Source organism: Nilaparvata lugens, chromosome 1 (genome assembly GCF_014356525.2).
Source record: "Nilaparvata lugens isolate BPH chromosome 1, ASM1435652v1, whole genome shotgun sequence".
In the NCBI taxonomy this organism is placed as follows: Eukaryota; Metazoa; Arthropoda; class Insecta; order Hemiptera; family Delphacidae; genus Nilaparvata; species Nilaparvata lugens.
In genome coordinates, this window is record NC_052504.1 from 8043768 (window position 1) to 8070695 (window position 26928).

The 26928-nt window shown below is 34.7% G+C and overlaps 1 protein-coding gene across 2 annotated transcripts in view; it reads left to right on the forward strand.

The window, feature by feature from the left end:
* LOC111059667 (inactive pancreatic lipase-related protein 1-like) overlaps positions 1 to 26928 on the forward strand; it is a 62681-nt gene that overhangs the window by 23300 nt on the left and 12453 nt on the right. For both annotated transcript variants that reach the window (XM_039429259.1, XM_039429269.1), the window contains exons 5-7: positions 18336 to 18442; positions 22312 to 22439; positions 23944 to 24087. In XM_039429259.1, coding sequence (XP_039285193.1) covers positions 18336 to 18442; positions 22312 to 22439; positions 23944 to 24087 — 379 coding nt within the window. The remainder of the gene's footprint in view (positions 1 to 18335; positions 18443 to 22311; positions 22440 to 23943; positions 24088 to 26928) is intronic.

A 26928-nucleotide genomic window follows, 5' to 3' on the forward strand; every position in this document is an offset into this window, starting at 1 on the left:
TCTCTCTCTTCTTAATTAAAGCGACTACAGAGGCAAAAGACTAAAAATGCTGCTGGAACAAAAGGTTCCAGAGCCAAATACTAAAAAAAGCCTAAAGCTGGCATGGATGCCATGATTAATACAAAGTTCTGAACAGACTACATTTAGTACTGCTAAAGACAGTCGACAGACGCTGAGTGAGTCCACTTCGCTTTTCTCGTCTTGAGGTGGACAGCTGTGAGATCGTCCATACTAAATAGACCTAACCAACACCAACTGTGATTGGCAGTTACTATTCTCTGGAAAAATTTCCACCAATAGAAAGGGACGTTACAACTACAATTTAAGATACATTCTCCCACCAAGTGACAGCTATTTTTCCTAGGCAGCTATAAATTCCTTACCTTATAAGGTCGTGAACCAGACTTATATTCTAGGAAAAATGTTGATCTTCCCACAACTTCTACACACACACCTATAGAGTCGACACTACACAAAGCAAAAAGGCAAGGCTCATGAACTAAGCTGTTGCTCCAGGAAAATTGATGTTATTCTTAGGATCTACGCACACACTTACAGAGTCAACACAACACAACACAGAAAAGCAGAGCAGCAAAATCCATTTTTATAACAGGCTAACTTCTCAGGCTAATTTGCATAATTCTCATCACTCATAATTGTAACAATATTTATTGTTACAAAATGATTATCGATGAAAGCTTCCATCAGAGTGTTAAATTTGTTGTGATAGATACATTTGAGTGTGATATGTAGAAATGTAGAGTACCTATTAGAAGAAATTGAAATTTTTGATTTTGAATTATTTATGAAGAGGAAGCTATTAACCTAAATTTCAATTACTGTTGTTGAAATCCAAATTGACTGATGTTTATAGTATATTATTATAAGTTCAATCAGTATTTTGTGTTATAGATTTCATTTGTTTGTTGATTCTTATAAAAAGCTTTCTTGATTCTGAAGGAAACACCTATCATGTGATTTATTTTTTTTAAATTAAACTATATATGTAATTTATGTAAGAGAACTGATTGAAAATAGCTAACAACAATACTCGAAAGACCTTATTATGAAGTAATTCAATCAACTTGTGATTTATGTAGGCCTATTATGGAACACTATGTACTCACTTCTTTGTATAAAGGGCATGACCCTAATTACAAATAAATTCTTTTCTATTAAATCAAGATATTGAAGTAGGTAATGTCTATTTGTGTTTTAAAGTAATAAGTATTGATTTGAGTTTTATATAACCTAAAGTAGGTTGACTTTATGATATAACTGAAGTTGAGTTAATTTGTATTATCCTAGTTTATTTTTTATTCTAACAGCGGTCAAAGTACGGGATCATCAAAGTACGGGTCGATCAAAGTATGGGATCAACGTAAGAGTCCATCAATTTACGGGTTCATGATCGTGTGTCTTTAAGACGCTGAGATTCCTCTGAATCGATGGCAGTCCTAGAAGCTTGGGGTATGCTGTCTCCTGATGGTAGAGCTCAATCACCGAGCCTAAATTTGAGTTGAAGAAAGAGCATTGAGGTAACAACTTTTTTTTCCAAAATTAAACGTACGTCCCAAGAACTCCAGATGTGACAGAATGAGTTTTAGTAATTATAGACTTTCAAGAAGGGAGGGGTGTAAGCGTGCGGAATTAGACTTTTTGTTAAATCGTAATTTTGAGATATTATTGGGGATAGAAAGATTACTAATTTTATTAATTTGGTTTGAGTAATAGATTTTCGGTTGTATCTTTACATTGAAATGTGAGGCCATATTTTCTCTGTAAGGATCCAGCTGGGAATTTCAGTTTTCTTTAAATTTGTATTTTATAATCTACTAAACTACTAAATGTTGAATTAGTATATGAAATGTTTGAGGTCCCTTATTGATAAATTAATGTTTTAAAATAATTTTGGTCTTAAAGTTATAAAGGATCGAATAGAAGTTTCAAGGACCCTAGCTTTTCTAAATTTGTTTTGATAACACATATTTTTGAATAGTCTTCCTATATAAAATTCTGTGATGTGATACTTGAGGAATATTTGTCTTTGCAGCTTTCATGATATAAAGATACAGAATAGAATGATATTATTGGGGATTATTAATATTTGATAATGTTTTGATAGTGTTTTAAAAGTTTCCAAGTGTGTTCTAAATGGTCTAAGAATTTTATGAATTTTATGTTGATATTTCTTTTAAAAGATGTATTGTTATTTATGATTAACTTCTGAGAAATATCTATGATATATTCTAATTCTTCTTTCTGAAATTAGAGTCCTTAAAGCTTCTCATGATTCAATCAAAAAGGTTTTCAATGTAAAGCAAACAAAGTAGGATACTATTGAATTAACTATATTGGAGATAATTTTCCAAATTTAGTGATTCTATTCTCGGTTTTCATGATGTAACTTCATTTTGTTTTATTAACTGTTGAATTCAACTGTAAGAGGTGACAATATATTTAATATCTTCTCTCTATTTATATGTCTCTCTTGTCATTTCTGTATTCCCGTTCTCTAGCACTAGGTATGTTTATCAAGAATCCCATTTATTAAGTTATATTGTGTGTGCTTCTAAATTCTAAATTCCAAATTAACTTTCTAAATTCATAGCACGGCACAATTCACTGTGCCACTCTGCTGCTTTTGCTCTTTTTATTGACTTATTATGTTAATTTCAAATCAGTTTATTCATAAAATTGATAAACATTCTTATGGCTAATGAATGCTTGATTCCAGAAATGAGTATTGACGTTTGGAGCAGCATACAAATGCTGAACATAATTTAATTGAAGAAGATTTGTAGGTGAATTTCATATTATTTTATTAATGTGATTAATATTAATATTTTCCCTGTCTGTGTTTCCATTTAGCTGTGATGCCCTGGCTCAAGGCATTATACTGGTATAGGGAAAATTTTATTTAGTGAGATTCTCATAGAAAATGACATATTAGGGACAGTCAGAAATTTAGTGAAAGTTATGATATGTCAGAACAATGTAGCTATAGTAGCACTGCAGATTGTAGCCTGGATAATTGGCTATAAAGTTAAAGTAAGGTTAGCTTTGAGGAGTACACCAGGAAAATAATAATTGAGTGAGTTAGTTGAATTTATTTTGTTTGTTTGAGTTTCAATTCTGTGTTTAAATTAGTCCTTGCATCTTCTAATGAAAGCCTAATTTCAGTGTTGCATCAAAGACCACCAAGTCTTGTGAACGGCGATTTTGTGTTTCATTGAGCTGATAGACGATGGCTGCAGCGTTGATGAGTCTTGATGTTGTCCGTGATGCTGATCTTCAATAGCAGGTCTGGTGAGCCAACAAACTGTAAGGTTGGTGCTGAGACAAACATTGTCTATCCTCTATTATATTTTTGAAATGTTTGTCTATCAAAATTTAGTTATCTGATTAGTACTGGAATTTCAGTTGTTTGATAATATTTCATTGTTAGTGTCAGTAATGTTCTATGAAAAGTGTAGAGTGTATTTTGTGGTCTGGCGTTGTGAAGAGGGTTGTCTGACGTGATAGGGTTTGTTAACGTTTCCTTTAGGCTGAGGTAATTTTTTTTTGAGCTGAGATAGGTAGATGTGAGAAATCTTATCTGTTGAAGTTGTAGTTTTGTTTGATGAATTGAGTATCTGGAGTGAGTGTCGCCAGTTGCAAGGGGCACTACTCAGATGAGGTCCATACAACAAATCAAGGTTTATAGCTGGGACTGTCCTTGTTGTATTTGTGGAATGGAAGATAGAATTTTAGCAACAGGTACTCAGAGTAGTATGAGCTCAGATTAGGTTTTATTCTGGTGACTGGTGTGGTTCCTTTCTGAAGATTTATGGGGGTCTGAAGAAAATAGATGAAATGCTAACCAAGATCAGGATTTTTTTTAAATTTTAGGGTAAGCCTCAGTTAAAAGGTTCGTTAGATTGATAGCTGGGAATGGCCACAATACACTGTCAAAATTTGTTATCTAATTTCTTTGGATAAAATTTATCTAAATGATGTGGGTAGTGAAAACCAAAAGTTTAATTCAATAGGAAAAGTTAAATTATTAATAAGTAAATGTGAATCTTAAATAAGTATAATAAATGAGGGAAAAATTGAGAAGAGTTAATAGAGTTTGAATTTGGATTTTGTAATAATACATAGTATACTGCTACAGTTAATTTGGTGATGCAGACAGTGGAGAGTAGATCTATTCCAATACGGTATAGTGAAATTGGGGAAATTAAAAATAAATAAATAATATTTGAATTGTATTGGGATGATTAATTATGAGAATTAATTTTACTTGGTAATAGGATTATAATAAATATTTATACAGAAATAATAGTTGTCCGTATTTCTATACATCAACCTTCCTTCGTATATATAATACATCTTTTGTGAGTAAATTTTTATAATTCAACCTATACTGGTTGATCGAACAATCAGATGATTCGCTAGGTATTGATTCAAATAACTATCGATTTATTCTAGATCGATTGATTCATTTAAAAGTGTAAACAAATAATTCTAACCTCAATGTACATGCAAACTTTTATTTTTTATAATCTGCCAATAATAAATAAGCTGCTTTATAATTTTTAATTCTGCCAATGGATTCACATTGGTTGTTGAATCACAGTTATGCATGTTCTTCCTTATCATTTTAAATAATACGATTATTCCTTATCGCTAACAATATTCGATTTTATTTGAGTGGTCATTTGACTAGGTTATCTTTATCTTCCATTTTATTATTCTATCAAAATTCACTGGTTCACTTCAAATATTCTGTGGTGCTAAAATACCACGTGACAATATATATATATATCTATATATATATATAATATATATATATATATATATATATATATATATATATATATATATATATATATATACGGGTACATCCGTTTGTTTTGACTTACTTGAGTCTGACGTTTCGTCGCCATCGCAGACGACATCTTCTGAGGGTGGCGTCGAAATTCACACTGAGTCCTAGGTATTCTTTCTGGGTCGAAGAGCATACCTCAACTTCAGAGAGTTTGTAGTCTGAGAGATTATGAATATTCTTTTCACTGCTGTTTTAGGTTGTTACTATCCTAGTCTTTTTGTTCTTGAATTGTAATTTATCAAATTTCTTTTCAAGTTTTTTAGTTTTAAGGAGGTGGTCTGTTTCTTTTCGAAAGTTTACCAACTGGTCAAGTTGCTGCCAGATAAGGGGGTGAAGTAAGTTGCTAAGGTTTATGTGGATCGTAATTAGCTCTGATTCTATGGTGCTGAGTTGTTTTCTAACACGACAAATATTTTCAATTAGTAATGCTCTACTAGCTTTATGGAGGATACTATTGATTTTGAAATTTTTTATATGATATGATAACTTGGTAAACGTGGGGAGCACATCACTGTCACGACACTTGCACAGAAACCTCAAATCACACAACAACGTCGTCCTTTTTGAATGGAGTTTCTTGAACACTTTAGTTTGATGGAACACTTTCTCCCCGTGGAGATTGATAATATTACATTTGAGTGTTTCGCAGATGGATATATTTTATGTAAAAGAATTAACCGGGTACATCCGTTTGTTTTGACTTACTTGAGTCTGACGTTTTGTCGCCATTGCAGACGACATCTTCTGAGGGTGGCGTCGAAATCCACACTGAGTCCTAGGTGTTCTTTCTGGGTCGATGAGCATACCTCCTACCCCCTCACTCCACTTGCTTGTGCTGGCGCTGTTGGGTGAGTGAAATTCCAGGAATGTTGTCTTGTTTTGGTGACAATGGTGCTGTAGCGGGTTTCATTGTACCAGGTACTGGGCGTCTGGTATTCAAAATTAACTTCCATAAGGGAGACACGTTGAGTCTGTCGTCTCTTTCATTTAGAGAGCCTTGCTTTTCAATTTCCAACGCCTCTCTCACAATCCTGACTTGAAAATCTCGAATGCTGGCTATTTGTTTGGAATTCACGAAATTTATTGTATGACCAGTATTTTTCACATGGTTATATAGGGCTGAGGTTGATTGTTGATTTTTATGCTTAATTTATGTTCATCTATTCTAGCAGAGATTCTCCTATTCGTTTGGCCTACATATTGCTTGTCACAGTTCAGGCAGGGGATACTGTGGACACCTTGGTTTTCTAGCTCCAGTCTGTTGATGGGTTTTTTAAAATTTGGGAAATGAGTAGATGGGGTTTGAATAATGGTTTGATTTTGTGGGTTTTTAATACTCTTCCAATTCTGTCTGTGGTGCCCTTGATGTATGGGAGGAGTACTGTTTTTTTCAAAATATTCTTCTTTTTCTTGTTGATTCCCTTTTTTTAAGTGGAGACAGATTATTTACTATTGATTTTTGAATGATTGTAGTTGGGTAACCATTGGATTTGAGAATGTTAGTCACTGTCTTTATTTCTTCTTCTCTCCTTTTTCCATTGGTGAGATGAAGAGATCTGAAGATTAAGCTGTTTATAACTGAGGAGGATTGAGCCGGGTGGTGATGTGATTGGAAATGTAAGTACCTGTTAGTGTGGGTGGGCTTTCTGTATACTGAATAGTTCAAACTTCCATCAGTTTGTCTCATCAATAGAACGTCTAAAAAGGGTAAAGATGACTCTTTTTCTATTTCTAGTGTGAATTGGATTTTAGGGTGTATTTCATTTAGCTGCTGTAGAAATTCCAATAGTTTTTCTTCACCATGAGGCCAAATTATAAAAATATCATCAACATAATCTTTTCCAGATGCTCGGTTTGAAAAAAGCTTTGTTCAAGGCTTCTTCTTCAAAATGTGTCATGAAAAGGTTTGCTATGGCTGGAGAGAGAGATGATCCCATATGTGCTCCTTCAATTTGCCTGTAATATTGATTTTTGTGTATGAAATATGTGTTTTTCAAGCAGTGGCTGATCAACTCTACTGTTGATCTAGAGAAGTGTTTGTTCTGTTTCATGATGGAGAGGGCTTCGTCGACTGGGATGTTGGGGTATAGAGAGATAACGTCCAAGCTGGCTAGTATATCCCCCGAGTTGAGAGTTATATTTTCCACCTGGCTGATAAAATCGTATGAATTCTTCACATAGGACTGGGATTTTTCTATTATGGGCTGGATAAGGCCGGCTAAGTATCTTTCCAATTTTTGAGTGGGAGAGTTAATTGCACTGACGATCGGTCTCAAGGGTGTGTTTTCCTTATGGACTTTAGGAAGACCATGGATTTTTGGGGATCTGCTGGATTTTTCTCTTGGAATTAATTTCAATTGGCTGTCTACATCTATGTCTGAGGCTTTGATTTTTGATTTTGTGATTTTTTCTAGGTAGGTGGTGGGATCTCTTTGAACAGGCTTGTAGGCTGCATGTTTGAGGATATTGTCTAGTTTTTCATCATATTCACTCCTGTTCTTAACTACTGTGGCGTTACCTTTGTCGGCTGGTAGAATGACTATTGAGGGATTACTGGACAAGTCTTTCAAAGCAGAGAGCTCTGCTCTATCCAAGTTTGGTTGAGGAGGTTTGGATTTTTTCAAAATATGGAAAACTTCTTGTCTTATTTCCTCTGCTTCAAGTTGGTCTAATTTTTCAAGGCTGGGCTCTCTACTAGATATTATTTGTTCATGGGGTAGATTTTCTGGGGCAATAGCAAAATTGAAACCTTTTTGTAATACATTTTCCTCAACTTCAGAGAGTTTGTAGTCTGAGAGATTATGAATATTCTTTTCACTGCTGTTTTTGGTTGCCCTCAGCCCTATATAACCATGTGAAAAATACTGGTCATACAATAAATTTTGTGAATTCCAAACAAATAGCCAGAATTCGAAATTTTCAAGTCAGGATTGTGAGAGAGGCGCTGGAAATCGAAAAGCAAGGCTCTCTAAATAAAAGAGACGACAGCCTCAACGTGTCTCCCTTATGGAAGTTAATTTTGAATACGAAACGCCCAGTACCTGGTACAATGAAACTCGCTACAGCACCATTGTCACCAAAACAAGACAACATTCCTGGAATTTCACTCACCTAACAGCGCCAGCACAAGCAAGAAGGAGGTATGCTCTTCGACCCAGAAAGAGTACCTAGGACTCAGTGTGGATATCGACGCCACCCTCAGAAGATGTCGTCTGCAATGGCGACGAAACGTTAGACTCAAGTAAGTCAAAACAAACGGATGTACCCGGTTAATTCTTTTACATATAATATATCCATCCGCTAAACACTCAAATGTAATATTATCAATCTCCACGGGGAGAAAGTGTTCCATCAAACTAAAGTGTTCGAGAAACTCCATTCAAAAAGGACGACGTTGTTGTGTGATTTGAGGTTTCTGTGCAAGTGTCGTGACAGTGATGTGCTCCCCACGTTTACCAAGTTATCATATCATACAAAAAATTTCAAAATCAATAGTAGTGTTAAAGAATATTTTTGTGTTAGAGAGGCGTTCAGGAGAATTTGATGTTTATAGTCGAATGCAATATCAGCTTTTTGAAGCTGACCACCGACTCTCAAAAGTGAATCTGAGTGGATGAAGGGTGATAGTGCTTTAAGTTAGCTATTAGCTGACAATTCTTTGTGCTGCTTTTATTGATTGAGGTCGTCAGAAAATGCTTCCTGTTGGACAGTTTGAATTACTTTGATTTCAGCCTTCTGAATTTCTGTGACAGAGAGATAGCCTTTCAATTGATTGATGGAGTTAGTACGATGTCAAAGATTGTGCACAAAACGTAATATGTATGCAGTGGCACGTAGTATTTTATGATAATCAGAAATTCATACAATGAGTTCAGAAAAAATACAGAGTGTGACATGTGTTGCGAATGACGCAAGTGGTTGATAGATAACAACATTTGAAGATATCTCCTTCCAGGTTGATTGTTGTTCCTTGAGCCAAGAGGGGCCATTCCACCAAAGATTGCTGGAAACTAGTACATTCGATGAGCAACCTCTAGACACAAGATCTGCAGGATTCAGACTGGACTTGACATGGTTCCACGAAAATTCTTATGTAGTGTTCTGAATCTCAGAGACTCGTACTGAAACAAAAACGTCTGAACAATTGAGAAGTACTTCAAACCAATCACACACTATCTTGGAATCTGTCGAAAAATAAACACCTGAGAAGTTCAACCTTGAAGCACGAATGACCTTCATTACAAGTTGAGATGCAAGGAAAGCTGCTTGGAGCTCTAACCAAGGAATGGTGAGAAGGAGACTAAGTGAAGCAACTCTAGATTTAGATGTTAATGATCGAACATGAACTCCTTGAGGGGAAACACTACATATGTAGAGACAGGCGCCATAATGTGTGAGCACTAGCATCACAAAAAGCATGTAACTCCATAACGATATCAATATCTTGTGGAAGAACACATCGTGGAATCGTGATGTTGACAATGTTAGGTAATTCGTGTAAAATACTGTAGAGCGGTATTTGAAGGCTTCACACATGTAGAGTGAATCTTGTACTGAGTCAATGGTGTAGCGGCTATAAATTTTGTAATTGCGTGCGTGGACGCTGAGTGAACACCAGACTGATTGACTCACTACAAGACTCAATACAATTGTCGGAATCGCGGGAGGCCTAAACGCTCGCTCACCCTTGATTCCTCTAATGACAAATTGTATAATGATGAAATTTTTTATAAGCAGTGTAACGATCGCTAAACACTGAATACGGATACCTTAAAATTATTACCTGTGAAGAATGAGCATACAAAATCATACAGGTCGAGCAAAAATCCCGATGTAGATAATTTACGGGACTGTGTCTCTAATAAGTTCTGAAGGATTAAAATACGGTATTTGGACCAAATATCGTTCAGAATATATTTCGAGAACAGAGTCTTGTCGGGTTTTAAGCTCTAATGTAGGAATTTATACGATCTACGGTTGCCACTGCTGTACAATTGATGTGTTCGCTCCTAAGTCGAGGTAGGTAACAGATAAAAGCTGATATAAGAGCAGGTAAGGACAAAGAATAAATATCTCGATCTGACCCCACTCGCTACATCCACTTAGACCTGTTCCAATATCCAGCTTGATTCAATTATCCCAATGATCGTATTTGATCGGTTCTTGATGATATAGAACGTATCAGACACAATAATTGACAGGCTTAAGAAATAATCGAACTCAGAAAGCGAATTAACAAAACTGAAATATATTACAATAAAATATGTAATCATACAGTGCAGATTCAGAATTTGATTTACAGGTTGATAATAATTTAGCATTAACAAAAGGAGTTAAAAATGTTCTTGTGCTTGCATGATACCATGCATGATTCAACAGAATTTTATAATTGATAAAATTTAACAGTTTTGAAAAAATAGTGAAAAATGAATTATAAAAAATATTTAAAAATTGCTCGGGGTCGTGGTTCTGGCAGCGGAGGATAGCTAATCAACTATAAGTTCTTATAAATTCAATAGGAATAAATTCTAGACTCTTAGTAACTAAAAGCGCTTGTCGGCGTGGCCAATAATTCAACGAAGAAAAAATTTATGTTTCTGCACTGAAATATTTTTCGAAGCGTAGATTGGGGCCCCTTTTAAAACTTATAACTCACGTGAATTTCCTTGGCGGTCGTGGTTTTCTTCTTTAGATCAAAAATCGTTTGATCGGCGGCAATCCAGGCTTCGGTTTCAGCACGTGGGGAATTTTGATTTAATATCTCCTTCACCGAATTAATTAAGGGATAATTTACTTTAAGCTTTTAAATTTATCGATTGATGAAAACAGAAATTTACAAATAACAAATAAATTGGCCTAAAATATCGGCTCACAAATAGAACATTTAAAATTGAACAATAAATTTTCACAAATAGGTCTTGGTAACTATAAAAGAGATCTGCACGGTGAGGATTTCAAAAGGGAAGTGCTGTCTTTTTTCTCTAAGCTTCTTGGCTAGACCTTTCTTCTCAGAATCTCGATGTAATAATTTGCATAAAAATTTGCCATTGGTAGAACGCTTGTGACGTAAACATGACGTCAGTGGCAAGCAGTAGAATACAATTCCTTTAATTACAATAATAATTTAATTTATGTAATTCTTAAAACTGCTTAATCTTATAGACATAGTTCCTCTCATACAATGTACATGTGCTAGCGTGAATGATAAGGCAGGGTTGGTGTCTGATAATAGATTAACATGTGTTGCTTTCAAACGATCACCTTCTTGGTGCTATTTCTATGCACTGTGATTGGCTTAGACCTGCCAAAGAGATTTAATTACCATGTGGTTCAGTTGAATTAAATCATTAATAAATTAATATTCTTGTACAATTTTTATTAGGTTTGAGATTGTTATAATTAATTTCTGCCATTTTATCAATAATATAATTTCATGCTATGACCTATTTAGTTACAATAAGACCTGACATATAATATAATTTCTTAAATAATAAATAATTTCAACGATAACACATACATTTTATTTTTTTATTTGAAATTCTTGATCCTTTATGGATAGTTTTAATTTTTAGAGATGGTATTATATCTTACGTGAAGCCAGCGTGACATTTGACAATACTTTGAATCAGTCAGCTGCGTTCGAACTGTTTTAAAAACATCTGATCGATAGTAAACAAAGTGTAACCTCAAAATCAGTGAGCGATTCAAAAATAATTTGTGCTTTATTTGCAAAATAATTATAATTTTATTGAATAATTTTCCTAGAAAAATATTCAGTACAGAACGGTACTCTTATCAAATATACAGTTATTGATAAGTAAGCTTTATCGCTCGGTCGCTAACTATTCCTTTAGCAAATTCTTTCATTTTAAAAGGTAATCACAATTTTTCTCTCTTTTCATGAGATCTATTTGAAAGATTCATCACAATACTTAACCATTCAGAGAGTAGTTCAGGGGGAAGCTTGTGGTCCCAATCAATTTTAAGTAGTTATAATTTTCGAAATAAAATTTCGGGCAATATAACAACTGGTGAAATTGAACCTAAAGGATCGAAGATGATGGAAATGCATGCAAGAAGTTCTCTTTTGGTGAAAGAATTTTTATTGATAGCATTAGTAATGCTAGAGGATATGACAAATTGATCTGAAGTTGAGTTCCAAATTAAGCCAAGCTTCCCCCTGAACTACTCTCTGAATGGTGAAGTATTTTACACGAATTACCTAACATTGCCAACATCACAATTCCATGATGTGTTCTTCCACAAGATATTGATATCATTATGTAGTTACATGCTTTTTGTGATGCTAGTGCTCACACATATGGCGCCTGTCTATACATACGTAGTGTTTCCCCTCAAGGAGTTCATGTTCGATCATTAACTTTTAAATCTAGAGTTGCTTCACTTAGTCTCCTTCTCACCATTCCTCGGTTAAAGCTCTAAGCAGCTTTCCTTGCATCTCAACTTGTAGTCAAGGTCATTCGTGCTTCAAGGTTGAACTTCTCAGGTGTTTATTTTTCGACAGATTCCAAGATAGTGTGTGATTGGTTAAGAGTACTTCTCAATTGTTCAGATGTTTTTGTTTCGGTACGAGTGTCTGCAATTCAGAACACTACATAAGAATTTTCGTGGAACCACGTCAAGTCCAGTCTGAATCCTGCAGATCTTGTGTCTTGCTCACCGAATGTACTAGTTTCCAGCAATCTTTGGTGGAATGGCCCCCCTTGGCTCAAGGAACAACAATCAACTTGAAGGAGATATCTTCAAATGTTGCTATCTATCAACCACTTGCGTCATTCGCAATGCATGTGACACCCTGTATTTTTTCTGAACTCATTGTATGAATTTCTGATTATCATAAAATACTATGTGCCGCTGCATACATATAATGTTTTGTGCACAATCTTCGGCATCGTACTAACTCCATCAATCAATTGAAAGGCTATCTCTCTGTCACAGAAATTCAGAAGGCTGAAATCAAAGTAATTCAAACTGTCCAACAGGAAGCATTTTCTGACGACCTCAATCAATTAAAGCAGCACAAAGAATTGTCAGCTAATAGCTAACTTAAAGCACTATCACCCTTCATCCACTCAGATTCACTTTTGAGAGTCAGTGGTCAGCTTCAAAAAGCTGATATTGCGATAGCTATAAACATCAAATTCTCCTGCCAGCTAAACACAAGTTTACACTCTCTTTAATCACTGCATATCATAGACGTGTAAAACATTCTGGAGTTCAGTCAACCATGACCGCCATACGACAGCGATTTTGGATTCCATCCACTCGCCACACTATCAAGAGTGTGATCAAATTTTGTAAAATGTGTTTTCACTTTACCATTCTTCACTCTGAACAATTGATGGGTCAACTCCCAGTTGCACATATTCAAGCTGACTTCCCATTTTATAAGTCTGGCATAGATTATGCTGGTCCACTGTCCATTCAAATAGGCGGTCCCAAATCTCATTCTTTTGCAAAGGCTTATCTAGCTTTTTTTGTGTGCATGGTAACACCAGCCGTTCATGTTGAGGTAGTATTCGAATTGACTACTTCCTTGCCACTCTTAGTCGTTTTTCTGCTCATTGTGGAATACTGTATTCAATCCACTCTGACAATGCTACAACATTTGTTGGAGCCAATAATGAACTTCAAGAGCTATATGAATTTTTTAAGTCTTTGGCAATTGAACAAGAAATCTCTGAGTTCGTTCACTACTGTCTTCAATATTGAATGGAAGTTCATTCCACCTTGCACTCCTCATTTTGGTGGCCTCTGGGAAAATGCAATAGAAAATTTCAAACAAATTCTCAGAATCAATACTCTGAACATAATAATGAATTATGAAGAACTCAATACTTTCGCAGCACAGATTGAGGCCATCCTCAATTCTCGTCCTCTTATTCCTCTCACTGAGGATCTTGGTGACTTGCATTACATTTTGCCAGCTCACTTTCTCATCGGCAGGCCCCTCACAGCTCTTACATTCCTTACACCTGCTACTACCCACATCGATAATCGATCGCGTTGGCGTCAGTTGCAAGAAGCTTCACAAGAACTTTGGAAATGTTGGTCACAAGAATATCTTGTCACACTTCAAAAGAAGGGTAAGTGGCCTCAGAGTCTGAAAACCTCACAGTGGGCACCATTGTCATTATGAAGGACCCTGGAACACCTATTTCTGCTTGGAAACTGGCTAGGATTGTTGAAGTTCACCCTGGTCAAGACAACAAGGTCAGAGTCGTCACTGTGAAGACATCTGCCGGTAAATTCAAGAGAGCCATTTTGAGCCTCGCTCCTCTTACAGATGTTGAGGAAGATGTTGAGTAACTCACATTTTGCATTCTTCCAATTTTTTTTACATTGTAGTTTTATTGTTTGTTGTTTTTGTTGCAGTTGAGTACTCTTTTGTCTTTGTCTTTGACACTTGATTCAACATATGTTTCTTCTATTTTTACTTTTGAGACATACGCTGCATGTCTCAACGTGGGGAGTCTATGTTGAATCTCTCACATCAAATCTCATTAGTCCCTTGTTCATTCTTTCAATTTTGTATTTGCCTCACAAACATGTTGTCTGCATCGGTAGATGACGTCACCATAATACATAATTTTTGCAAGAAAGTTGTTTCCATATAGATTGGTAGCTCTGGTTGCTCTAGGTTGGTAACTCTTCTTTGTGAATCCTTTTTTTTATTTTCTTGTGAATCCGAAAATTAGAATTTGTTTTTTGTCACTAAAGTTTTTTTTCTCTCTTTTTCATTTGTATTGTTTATTCCTAGATGATGCTTCATTTCCTGTGTCATCTTCCCTATGCTTCCATTGTGCATGGGATGCTAAACTTTTGAGGCATTTTCGGCTTCTGGTCAATAAAACTCATCATCAAAATGGCGTCAATGGCTGGTTTTCAGTTAGTGTTGGTGTCGCGTCTTTTACATGTATTTCCTTAATGGAATATATTTCTTTCATTTTTTCACCAACACTTGGTAATACTAATATCATTATGTTTAAATTTCAATTAATCTTCCCAATGTAATTAATTTCCAAGTAATTATGCTCCGTCACAAATACGTTAGTGTTTATGGCACAAGGCCATGCTTCCAGTTTTTAATCTAAAGTTTATCTCGGGCCACTCCCGTGTTTCGGATGAACACGTTAAGCCGTCGGTCCCGGCTGCCTAAAAAGCAGTCGTTAGGTCATGTCAGAGGCCCTGAAATTGATCAGTTGCGACCTGAAAACTCTGACACCAGACCTGAGCCAGCCAGGTCACTCGATATTATTATTATTATTATTATCTAAAGTGTTTTCTTCAAGTTATAATGTGCATCGTTATCCTCAACATTATTTTTCATCCTGTAACTTTTCCAATGTGAACAATTCGTCAATAACTTCCAGTGAGTAACTTTATCTTATTCAGGTTTGGACTCAAAACTTGTGTGTACTTGATCTCCTCTTGGACTCTTGTTACAATTTTCGTCTCCATGTTCAACGTGAACCGGCTCGTTTGGCAACCATCGTTTGCCTTTTCTTCTCTCGGGAATTTGCTCCATTGCAATTCCACAGATGACCATCGTTTGTCTCTCTCGGAGTCCAATACCTGCTAGTTAGCCTCTGCTGTGAGTGCCTCTCGTCTCCGTGCTTCATCCTGTTGAACGCAGCTCAAATTACTCACTAGGATTTATTACAATTGAACTAAGCTCTCAACTTAGTAGTACAGTTCCGTATGAACTTTTCCGTATCGCCAATCGTTGCTCACCTCTTCTATCCGCGTCGCCGAGATGGGATATCATCACCTAGATGCTCCATTAAGGACATCACAGAACGTCGGTCTTGGGTCATCATCTTGGTTTTCACCGCTTCATAGTGCTTGGGTGTTGAGGAGGGCGTCTGACTCTTGCCAACCAGTTACCGCTTCGTCGCCAGTCTCGTATCCATCGTGGATCTCTTTCAGTTTCCTGTGCCTTACTTTGGACAAGGCCTGGCCCCACCTGTCTTCACTCTTCAGATGAGTATAAATGTCACTGCATTTATTTATTCCATTGTCCCTTATCCAGAGGTCATTCCCCTCGTTCTAACATCGTGTGTTTTCCACTCCATTATTTACATTTTGAATATAAGTTAGGTTATGTTTTCAGCATTAAATATTTTCGTATGAAAAAGCTGGTTATTTAGTATTGGTGTAATCAATTTATATTATCATATGTTCATCTATAGGAGGTGATAATACTAAATCAATATCAACTATTTTTCAATCAATTTCGTATTTTTAGAATCTGTTTCAATACCCTTTGAGACTTTGCATTTTTGTTGCATCTTGTTTTTAAGGTGACTTAACTTAGTACAAAATTTGAATTTATTGTAACTCATTTTGAATAATCAACTGATTATTTTCATTATTCGTATTCATTGTTTTGTTCTTGGAATTTTCAAACTTCAATTGTTTTTTAATAGCATAATTGCCTTTTGTTACATATTTGAATCATCACTATTGATTTAACTAAATTATTTTCACTCACATTGTTTGATCTGTATGACTGTTCATGCAGTTTTTTCCATCACAACCTAATTATTTTCAATCTGAATAACTATTATTTAAACTATAGAACTATTTCTTAAAAAAATTATTGTCAAAAGACAGCTCATTAGATTGGCCAATTACTTGGATTTATTCTCGTTTTTATTCGACCGTCTACTGTTGTTGTAGGTTAAACCGTTGGTCCGCATTTAACCAGTCGGTCAACACCTAGTTTTTAAGCTGTGGTTCGCATTTAACCAGTCAGCCCTGTTTTTTTATTTCTGTGTATGTTTTATTATCTATCGGTCCGTACTCAAGGAGTCGGTCCACAAGGATTAGTATATCTTGTGTGTTCAACAAATCTACAATTCAATCTCAATTCTTTATGTTGGAATTCTGTGGTGATAAATGAAGTGTTACATATTGTAGCTCTTAACGTCTTTATTTATTACAATATTCTCATACAGTCAACTTATTCATTACGGAATTTAAATAGTTATTTGTGCAACTAGTGCGCAAAGTGACAGTTTGCTGCACCGAAAGAAATGTTTACCAAGCCATAGGCGAGGGCGGAATGGCTTCTTGAGTGCAGCAGAGGAACTTTGCGAACATATTTCACATTTAATTTTCCCTACAGTTACCATTGAATATGACAAGTGGCTGATTGAATGATTATGGGTAAAATGATGGCTGAAATCCATCAAATGTTTGTGTGTGTGTCTGATGCAACTTTAATTCATTTAAAAATTGATAATCCAATTGAAGTTGAAAATTCTCAGCCAAAGTTCTCATTTTTATTCATTCAAGAATCAGAAAATTACAGATGGAACAAAAAATTCACATTCAAAATACATGCCAACAGCTTGTTGGCTGAACCGAGATGCAAGATGGCTGAACACAACAAGATGGCTGAACCGACAAGCGCGCGACCTAATGGGAAGAATCGTACCTAAGTTTGTTTCATTCAGCTAAAAATTACTGAAACACGATTCAGAAATTTAGACTTTTGCTCAAATTAACGAGAAAAATGCTCAAAGTAAACTGAAAAATATTTATATAAATAACATAGACAACAGAGAATATTTATTGTAGTATTGTTATGTTTTTTATTATTTTTATTTATATGAATATTGAACGGTAATCATTTAACCTCAAAATTCGAATTTTATAATATATATTTGCTACTTTTCTCATTTCTTGGAGTTGAAATAATAATTATCAATAGAATAGAACTATTATTTAATGATGAGAATTCGTAAATGATGATTATTTAATTATGATTTAGATGAACATTATCCTTGTTTTAGATTTCTAGATTGGGATTTTATCAGAAATGTAGGGTAGCCATTGAAATGATTCTTATCTAAATCTAACCACAGTCATTTTTACCAACTTAATGTTTGTTTTCGTGCACTAATCCTCCATATAACCCACCAACTATTTTGTGTTGCCATGTTGCAAATCTGGAGTGCAGAAAAAATTTTTCCCGCACTAGAGCGGAAAAGTGAATCTTAGCGTTCTGTAAATCAGTGCAGGAATCGTCACTTTTCAAGGTAACTGTAGGAAAATATGATTTTCTCATCAGAATTCATCAATATATGCATATATATATATATATATATATATATATATATATATATATATATATATATATCAAAAGTTGGGAACAGAATAGTTTTGGGCTATGCATTTAGTTCTTTTCTGTTCATATTCATATGATTTGTAATTGAATTAATTGTAGCCTAATTGTATTAATTTTTGTTGCATGATGACAAACTAGTAGAATACTACTTCAATTTGATTATCTCACTTCTGTACATACTCCATTAATCAAATCGCACTCCTGTTCTGAACATCATAACTGATAATTATCCTCATAAAATATTTGCCTCAAATCAAATTTACAAGTCAATTGATTAACTTACAGTATTTTTATTGTTGTTTCTAGGAAGATGCAAATGTTTTTATTGTGGGTTGGGGAAGAGGTTGGTTCGATATCATTCATTATCCACAAGCTGCATCGAACGCAAGAGTTGCAGGAGCTGTGTTAGCCAGGTGTGTTAACCAATAATCCTACGTTTTGTTCATATCAATTTCAATGATAGTTTTTATTGGACTAACAGTAGCTGCTATGAAGAAGTGCAATAAAACCAGTATAATACTATGCAATTCAATAAGATACCGTATCACATTGCATAATACTGTATATTCTTAGGCTCTAATCCAGGCAACAAATGCATAAGAGGCTCTATTTGTGATAGTTATTGTGCCTAACCTTTATGAAGGTAATAAAATAAAAATTAATTTTGAATAAAATTTTTAGAATTTTAAAGTAGGCCGGCACATCTACAAAATGAATCTGAGTCTATACTATTTTAATTCATGCAGGCAAACGGGTTAGAGTCAGGAAAACTACAATAAGTTTTTGCCATGTCTGATTTAATCGCCGTTCACTATTTCAACACTACAATATTTTAAAACAAACAAAATATCAACAATACTGACACGAGAAAGAATAAGAATCATATTAAATTTAACATGTTACATTACCTTCATTCTCTGATCTGGGGGCGCATTACTATCCTTACATTAGATATTAATACGTCACCAAACCAAATAATATCAGTTGCAAAAATATTAATAAATTATTTCAGAACAAAACTCAAAACAGAAAAACCCAAAGAGCCTAAATTTCGTCGATAACCCTATACACCAATTTCAAACCCGCACTTTGATTGACATTTTTGTATGACCCTTTGTTTCACTGAGCTGCACTTTGTTGATGGTTTCCGTCGTGTTTCCTTTCGATGTTATTTTGTTATTTCGGCGTTTTCTTCTAAGAGTTGAGTTGATGATGTCGGGAAGTCATCTTGCGATGCGGAACCTCCATCTCCCGAAACGGCCTTACGTCAATAATTCTGGTCAGGTATCATCCTCGGGACCTCTTACGTCATGTCTTGCTTGTGGAGACCATGATGGTATGAAGTTGTGTCTTAAAGCTGGATTTTGAAGGGTGAAACATGAAGTTGGTTTGGGGTCACACATGAATCGCTGTAAATAAATGTATTACAGCATTAATTTCTAACTCTTCCTACAATTCATCAAAAGCTAAAAAAGGAGTTATCTATTGATTACCGATTATTTAAATTCTCTCATTTTATTTGAATCCTCATTCCATATAGATTTTTACCTTCAAACTACTGATTCGTTGTATAAGAATTAATGGATCTTCCTTCACAAATAATTCAAAAGTTTTGTTTTAATTGATTAATAAATTAGCGTTCAGTTTAAAAGCCTCAACACCATGAGAAAACACAGTCAGAAAAAATATAAAACTTTAGCAAGTCTTAAACTCATTATGAACATAATCTTAAAAATTTCATTCCAATTTAAAGACTATCTTCCTGACTTCCAGCAATACTCTACTGATATATGTTCAGAAACAATAACTCAAATGTAACATAACGGAAAACTTTCTTCTCTACTTTCTGTACTTCTTTAGAAAAAAATTATAATTATCTTCCATCACTAATAAAATCAAAAGGATTATTCTCAATCAATATTATTTGATTGAAAAATAACAGGCTTTGTTGGTATAATACTCAGATGGAACTTTCAATCAATTAAATTCCCTAAATTATATTTTAACCTTATTTTACGTACCTTAGCGGTTATTTGAAGAAACAATTATTCCTACATGATGAAGAAACACGATCAAGCTTTTCAGGTCATGGCACCACTAGAAAATTTAAACTTTAATAAAAATAAAATCAACTCCTACATCAATATTAATAGTCTAATATTATGAGCTTGCCCAAATAGGGCGAAACATAATGACTACATCTTATTTACTCTCGTAGTGCTCCTAGCAAAATGTCCTCCAAAACGTAATCTGGTCTCTCGGCTGGGGAATCGCCCCATTACTGTATTTAGAAACAGGTCTCCTATTGGGCGAAGGGAATCAATTTGACCAATCGTCGCGTGGCTTCTAGAGCCTTAGGACCAAAATAGTAACTGCAAAATCAGTAGTTTGTTATAATTGTAGCCAATACTTGCTGTTTTCCAACTTATCGCACTCTATGTCGCGACAGGAAGGCTAAGTTTTAGAGATAATTCCATAATCTACATTCCTCGACACAATTTTTAAATATCTATCATGGGAAACTCGAAGTCATGGCCGTTCATAATAGAGAGAGAAAATAATTTATTTCGCTAACTCCCTTACAATGGCTCTAGTCTATTGCGTATTAAATTTACTATTCTAACTTGGGAAAAGGCCTGAATTAAAAATAGTTCTCGGCACATTATACATGCATACATTATTCCATGTATATTATATACATGCCCAATGCATGTTATACAAGCATAATATTATTCATGAAAAACTATTGCCTTGGTACTCCAGCATTCAATATATTTTTCAGCTTTTCTGAATTGAAATCTCTTGTGACTCCTATAACCTGAGTTGATTGTTTCGTCCCTACATTCCGACTATCATCATGACTTTCGAATCCTTTTTCCTCATTTTTTAGAACCAAGCTCTCCATCTATTGAAACGTTACCCGACCTTCTTCCTCTTCAATTCATTTTTCACTGAATATGAGGTAAACTTCCTACAAGTTTTTCCTAGTAGAGCTTTGCGGTATTCTCAATAGTTTTCAAGTTATCCGCCGCTCTTGAAAATTCAAACGTTTTGAAAGGACAGGTTTTCTCCCAAGAATTGTTTTTTCTTTCAAACCAGCAAAAGAAGTGTAACAACTCAATAGGTGAGTCAAACGTTGAGTGACACAACTCAGTTGTTGCTTTCATTTATATAAGTGACACATTTCAGTATGCTAATACATTAGTGAAGACCTGGTTTTTGAGTTGTGTCACTTATCATTTAAATAAGCAATTGAGTTTTGTCGCTTTCATCTCATCCAATATTTGAGTTGTGACACTTACCTTTTGAAGCGACAATTGTGACACTATTATTACAGATAAACGTCATGTTTTCTCAGCTTAGCCTAACAGCAAGTAACTAAAACAAACATTTTAACAAGAAGTTACGATACTATACAAAGTGAGTCATATATATGTATGGGAACCCTTCAATAAGTTGAAGACAGTTGTAGATATAATAGGTACTATGTTACTTTGAGAATAAGTTATTGGTCGAATACTTCACCTTTTGACGTACAACTGAATTTTAAACCCTCATAAGGGGGTGACTAAGGGGTTGGTCGAATATTTTGAATGTAAACACCCATTGTGTGGTACATCATTTTGAAGGCATTTTTAAACAAGAAAGATGGCATCAATAAAAATGTTGTATGATATCTGTATCCAAAATGGCGGTTGATTGAAGTTTTAGTTTTTACTTGAAACTTTAATCAGCCGCCATTTTGGATAAAGATAGCATACAACATTTTTATTGATGTCATCTTTCTTGTTTTGAAAAGGCCTTCAAAATGATGTTGCACACAATGGGTGTTTACATTCAAAATATTCGAGATACCACCCCTTATTTTCTTAAAAACTGAAACTTCAATCAGCCGTCATTTGAGATACAAGTATCATAGAATATGCTTATTGATGCATCTTTCTTGTTTTGAAAAGGCCTCTAAAATGATGTACCACATAATGAGTGTTTACATTTGAAATATTCGAGTTACAGCCCCCAAGTCAACCCCTTATGAGGGGTTGAAATTCAATTATACGTCAAACGGTAGGGTATTTGATCAATAACTTATCCTGAAAGTAACAGAATCATATCTACAACAGTCTCCAACTTATTGAAGGGGTCGGATTCATAGGGGTCGGTCCATATGACTGACTCTGTATTATATTTTTACTCGTACAATGCTCTTATACTAGTAGAAATGAGTTAACAATGATATAGATTCCTTTTTAAGTTCATAGATTCTAAAATATTCTAATTTCAGATTCATCGAGCATTTAAATAGTGAATACAACCTTCCGCTAGACAAAATCCATCTGATTGGCCACAGTCTCGGAGCACATGTTGCCTCTTACGCAGCTAAACGTATGAAAGGAATTGGGCGATTAACAGGTGAATATCCATCATTTCAAACTTGAATTACTTGAATTTAAACAAAAATAAATTGCAATAATGTGATGAGCAGGAATTCAACCGAGAGAATCACCGAAATTCACCTGATAATGATGGAAGAGGATTTCAAATTTGTACTCTCCTTGTCCAACTAAACACCACACAGAGGATAATATATGATACTTTTAGTTCCTATGATACTCTTCTATTCTATGTGATACTTTTGGTTTCTTTTTTATACTCTTCTATATTCTATATGATTGAATAAGCAAAGCGAATTGTATGTTTCAAGTGAATCGGCGTTTGTCTGTTTGTTTGTACCGCAGTTGCAATCGCAGTTATGGTCCGATTTGGATAAAATTTGGTATACAAGTTTGTCTACTTTGAAACAAGGCGCAGTAACGTATATTTTCGAAAAATTTTAATTCATCTCCGTTTGAAGATGACAGCACTCGGAGAGTTCACCCTAAAAATCAACCTAACATTTCCTAACTTTATCGTATCAGGTTCAAATTGGGCGCATTCTTCTCAACGCTACAAAATTTCATATATCACATGATCAAATTTTTTCAATTTTCGGATTTAAAATTTTTTTCTCAATCCAGACTTTTATCTTTTCAACCGTGCTTCCGTGCTCAAAAGCGTAGTGGACCTTTATTCTTCAGCGCTCCAAGGCGGTCTCATCTCATATATCATATTTGTTTTCAATTCGATAATTTTTTTCCAGTCCCACATTTCAAGTTTCAGATTTTTTATCTCTTCAACCGTGCATCCTAGCTCAAAAATGTGTAGAACATCTATTTCTCAGCGTCCTCCACCTATCCTATTGCACATTATCATCATACTTTAAATCCAATTCATATGTGTGTTTGTGTGTGAATAGCCAGGCGTGTGTGAGTAGTGATGTTAGTGAGTTCTACTGCTCTCCGAACTACTGGTATTTTGAGTTTCTATATGAAACTCTTCTACTCTATATGATACTTTCAGTTCCTATTTGATACTCTCCTATTCTATATGATACTTTAGGTTTACGGTACTACCTCTATAGTTTGAAAACATTTACGACGACTCTATGAAGAGTAGGATACTTTTGGAATACCACTGTATGTTTTTAATATTATGTTGTAGTTTAAGGTGTCCAGTGAGACTTTTGAAGAGCAAACTTTTCATTAAAAAAAGGAAGTACTGGTGACTCCAGGAGACACCTATAGTCTCACAGTGAGTTGTGGGGCATTATAGTCTTCAATGACTTGTGTCGTGTGAGTGTGTTACGCAAATCGATCTATATACATATATACTAACACTAGTAGTATACTACTATTATAACACTAATAATTAGTACATATAGATACATTGTTGGTTACACTAGGATCGCCAGATTCCAATGACTGTCTGGTGATTGAACATTTTCATTATACTACTTGGAAACAATTTACACAGTTTTTGAATATTCAAGTGAAATAGATTTAAATAAAATTCTGTACATCTTAATTATTCATTCCAGGTTTGGACCCGGCTCAGCCTGGCTTTGAAGACACGCCAATTGAAGTGCGATTGGATAAAACAGATGCACTATTTGTGGACGTTTACCATACTGACATGCGACCATTTTTCCCATTAGGAGGATTTGGAATGATTAATCCTGTCGGTGAGTGGAATTGTTTGTACTAGGTACTTTGCTAGATTTCGTCTCATATTTTAGCCAGTATTATGGTCGTCCATCTTGTTTCTTGTAATATTTGAATCTACCGCTGCTACAGCCTCTGGACAACATTTCACTTGTCATGCGATCTCTGACGTCACAGTGTCATTGATCGCTTGATCGATAGTAGCGCTAGTTGTCGTCTGCTTCTTTCAGTGTTTTCTAGTTTAATATTCGTCTATAAGTATTTTGAATTGTAATTTCATTGTTTTTGAACCTCCATTGGTTTATTTCAACATTCACATCAACCTCAACACCATTAGTTCGCTTAATATCGATTTTATATTTTCACTTCATTTGATGAGTTTGTGCGCATCACTGCCGATCACGTCATGTTTCCGCTACGGGTAGTTCCTGTTTCTTCACCCAGCGAGCAAGACAGCGTCACTCTCTTTAGTCAGCCATACAATGTAACATCTTCATTTAACGCGTCCATCTTAGGAAAACTTTATCCATTTTCATCATTCATTATGTCCTAGTTTGTGTTCTTATTCGATAACCATTCAACACATTTATCATCAGTGAACGTCTTTCAACCATAATTTCTATGATTTTAACATACCTTTCGGGACTTTTCTACTGAGCATCCTTTTTGCAAATCACGCCATGCTTTCTGCGTAACACGTTTTCAATTATTCATCATATTAGTGTTATGAACTGTAAGTAATTTCAACATTCTTTTCCACCATGAATTCTACAGGAACTTTCAACAATTCTCAACATGAACTTTTGATTCAATATTTATCACTTCAATTTTACTGAGCATCAGTACACATTATTCAGCGGTTACATTCATTTATCTTGTATGCTCATAGGAGATACATTTCAACTTGGGAAGTTTGTGCAAGTGCAGCTTACCTTATTCAACATTTCAACTTGGGAAACTTGTGCAAGTGCAGTTTGCCCTTCATCCTCAACCGCTACTCATTTTTAGCTACTCAGTCTTAGCTACTCATCATTTATTTAGTCGAACTTTATCAATCTCAATTCTTACTGATGCCAGTGATTTCATTTGTCAAGAACTTTTTATCTCGTTATTCAAATATTTATTCATTTCAATTACATCAACTTTAGGACATAACCTCAAACATTTATTCTACTTAACTCATGGTGGAATCTTTTTCCAATTAACATTCAATCAGTGAAACTCATTCAATTTGTGAAGTGCCCATTCGTCATTATATTCATTACCAACTTTAATATTGGAACAGTCTCAACTTTCAATATCTCAACGTATTCAAGTCAAGTTCTCTTACGCATTGGTCACCGTTTATCAGGATATAGTCAGGATATCAACATCATTCAACTTCTATCAGCCCAGCAGCTGCAGCTGTCTGCAACTACAATGTACTTGACAGGAGTCAAGTTTCATCCACGGATTTTGAGTCACTGTAGGCCTATCACTTCGGCAACACATCATTAATTATTCAGGGAAGTCTTATTCTGATATTCACATTTTGTACTTACCCTTTCAGAGGCACTGTGTTTACTGGTAGTCTTCATCCCATCAATTTGGTTCTTGATTAACATCTTATTCCTAAATAATAACTATTTAAATACTATCAATCATTCAATTTCATCTTATATTATTATTACTTATGTGATCTACATATGGTAATTTTCCCTATGTAATTTGACATGCATTGAGCTGTCATTTCCCAGCCCGCTTATGTCATACAATATGCTGAGCTTTGTCTCCTTTCAATATTGTATTTGGTATTTTTCAACCTTTTCTATTTTTTAATTATTAATCGAACCTTCAGTTCTGGACAGACTTTCTGCTCCTTCTGCGTACACTATAGCCTAGTTGCTATTGTTGTCCTCTTTCAGTGTTACAAAGTCAACAGCTTGAAAGCTTCAGGTACGATCGGATTCTACATAAACTGAATTCCTAGTTATCATTTTTGAAATTAGGTAATTGTTCATAATCATATAAATTTTTGTACTTTCATACCTTTAGGATTGCTAAGAATTTGCAGGACTTTTTTTTAGGAATTTCATCTCTCGACTGATTTTATTAGTCAGGTTAGGATTCTCATCTTTACTATCATTTTTCAAGTACTTTATATTTTATTCAATTAAACATTGCTAAATTGTACATTCAATTCAATCATTACTCAATGTCATTATTGTTCTATTATTAATTTCAGCATCAATATATTCTATTGTGTATTTCAACATTAATATTGAAATTCCAATTTCATCTTTGTATTATTCAATCTTTTACGCTCACAGAGGTAACGTCATTTTGAAACATTGTATCACTAATCTTGAACGTACTAGCAAAAAGCCTAGGTACAATAAACAACTTGAGTGCATTTCTAATTGTTCTGAACAAAGCTCAGGCTAGAGCTACTAGAGGACTGTAAATTACTATTCAAATAATCAAATACAAACAAGGAGCAAAATTTAATCTTCAATTTGAGCCAGGTTATTGGTACAGCTAAACTCTGCATTAATGAACAATAAAAAGAGCAAAAACTCACCAGATTTAATCCAATTTTGTCTACTTGCCCTTCGAAGCCTTTATTAGGTGTTTTGGTCAGATTCGAGGTGGGAAGAAATCTGGGAACAAGATAGGTTTTCGCTTCCAGGCTGTTTTTCCATGTTCAACTTGCAGGCTCTGTATTGTATTTGAACAAAGCTCAAACTGGATTCTTTATAAATTCAAATCTGATTCAAATTAATTCAATTTAACACTATTTACGCTGTTATATTCTATTCACACACACTATACTCAAACAATTATCTACAAGAAATTTCCGATTGAAATTACATTACAAAATA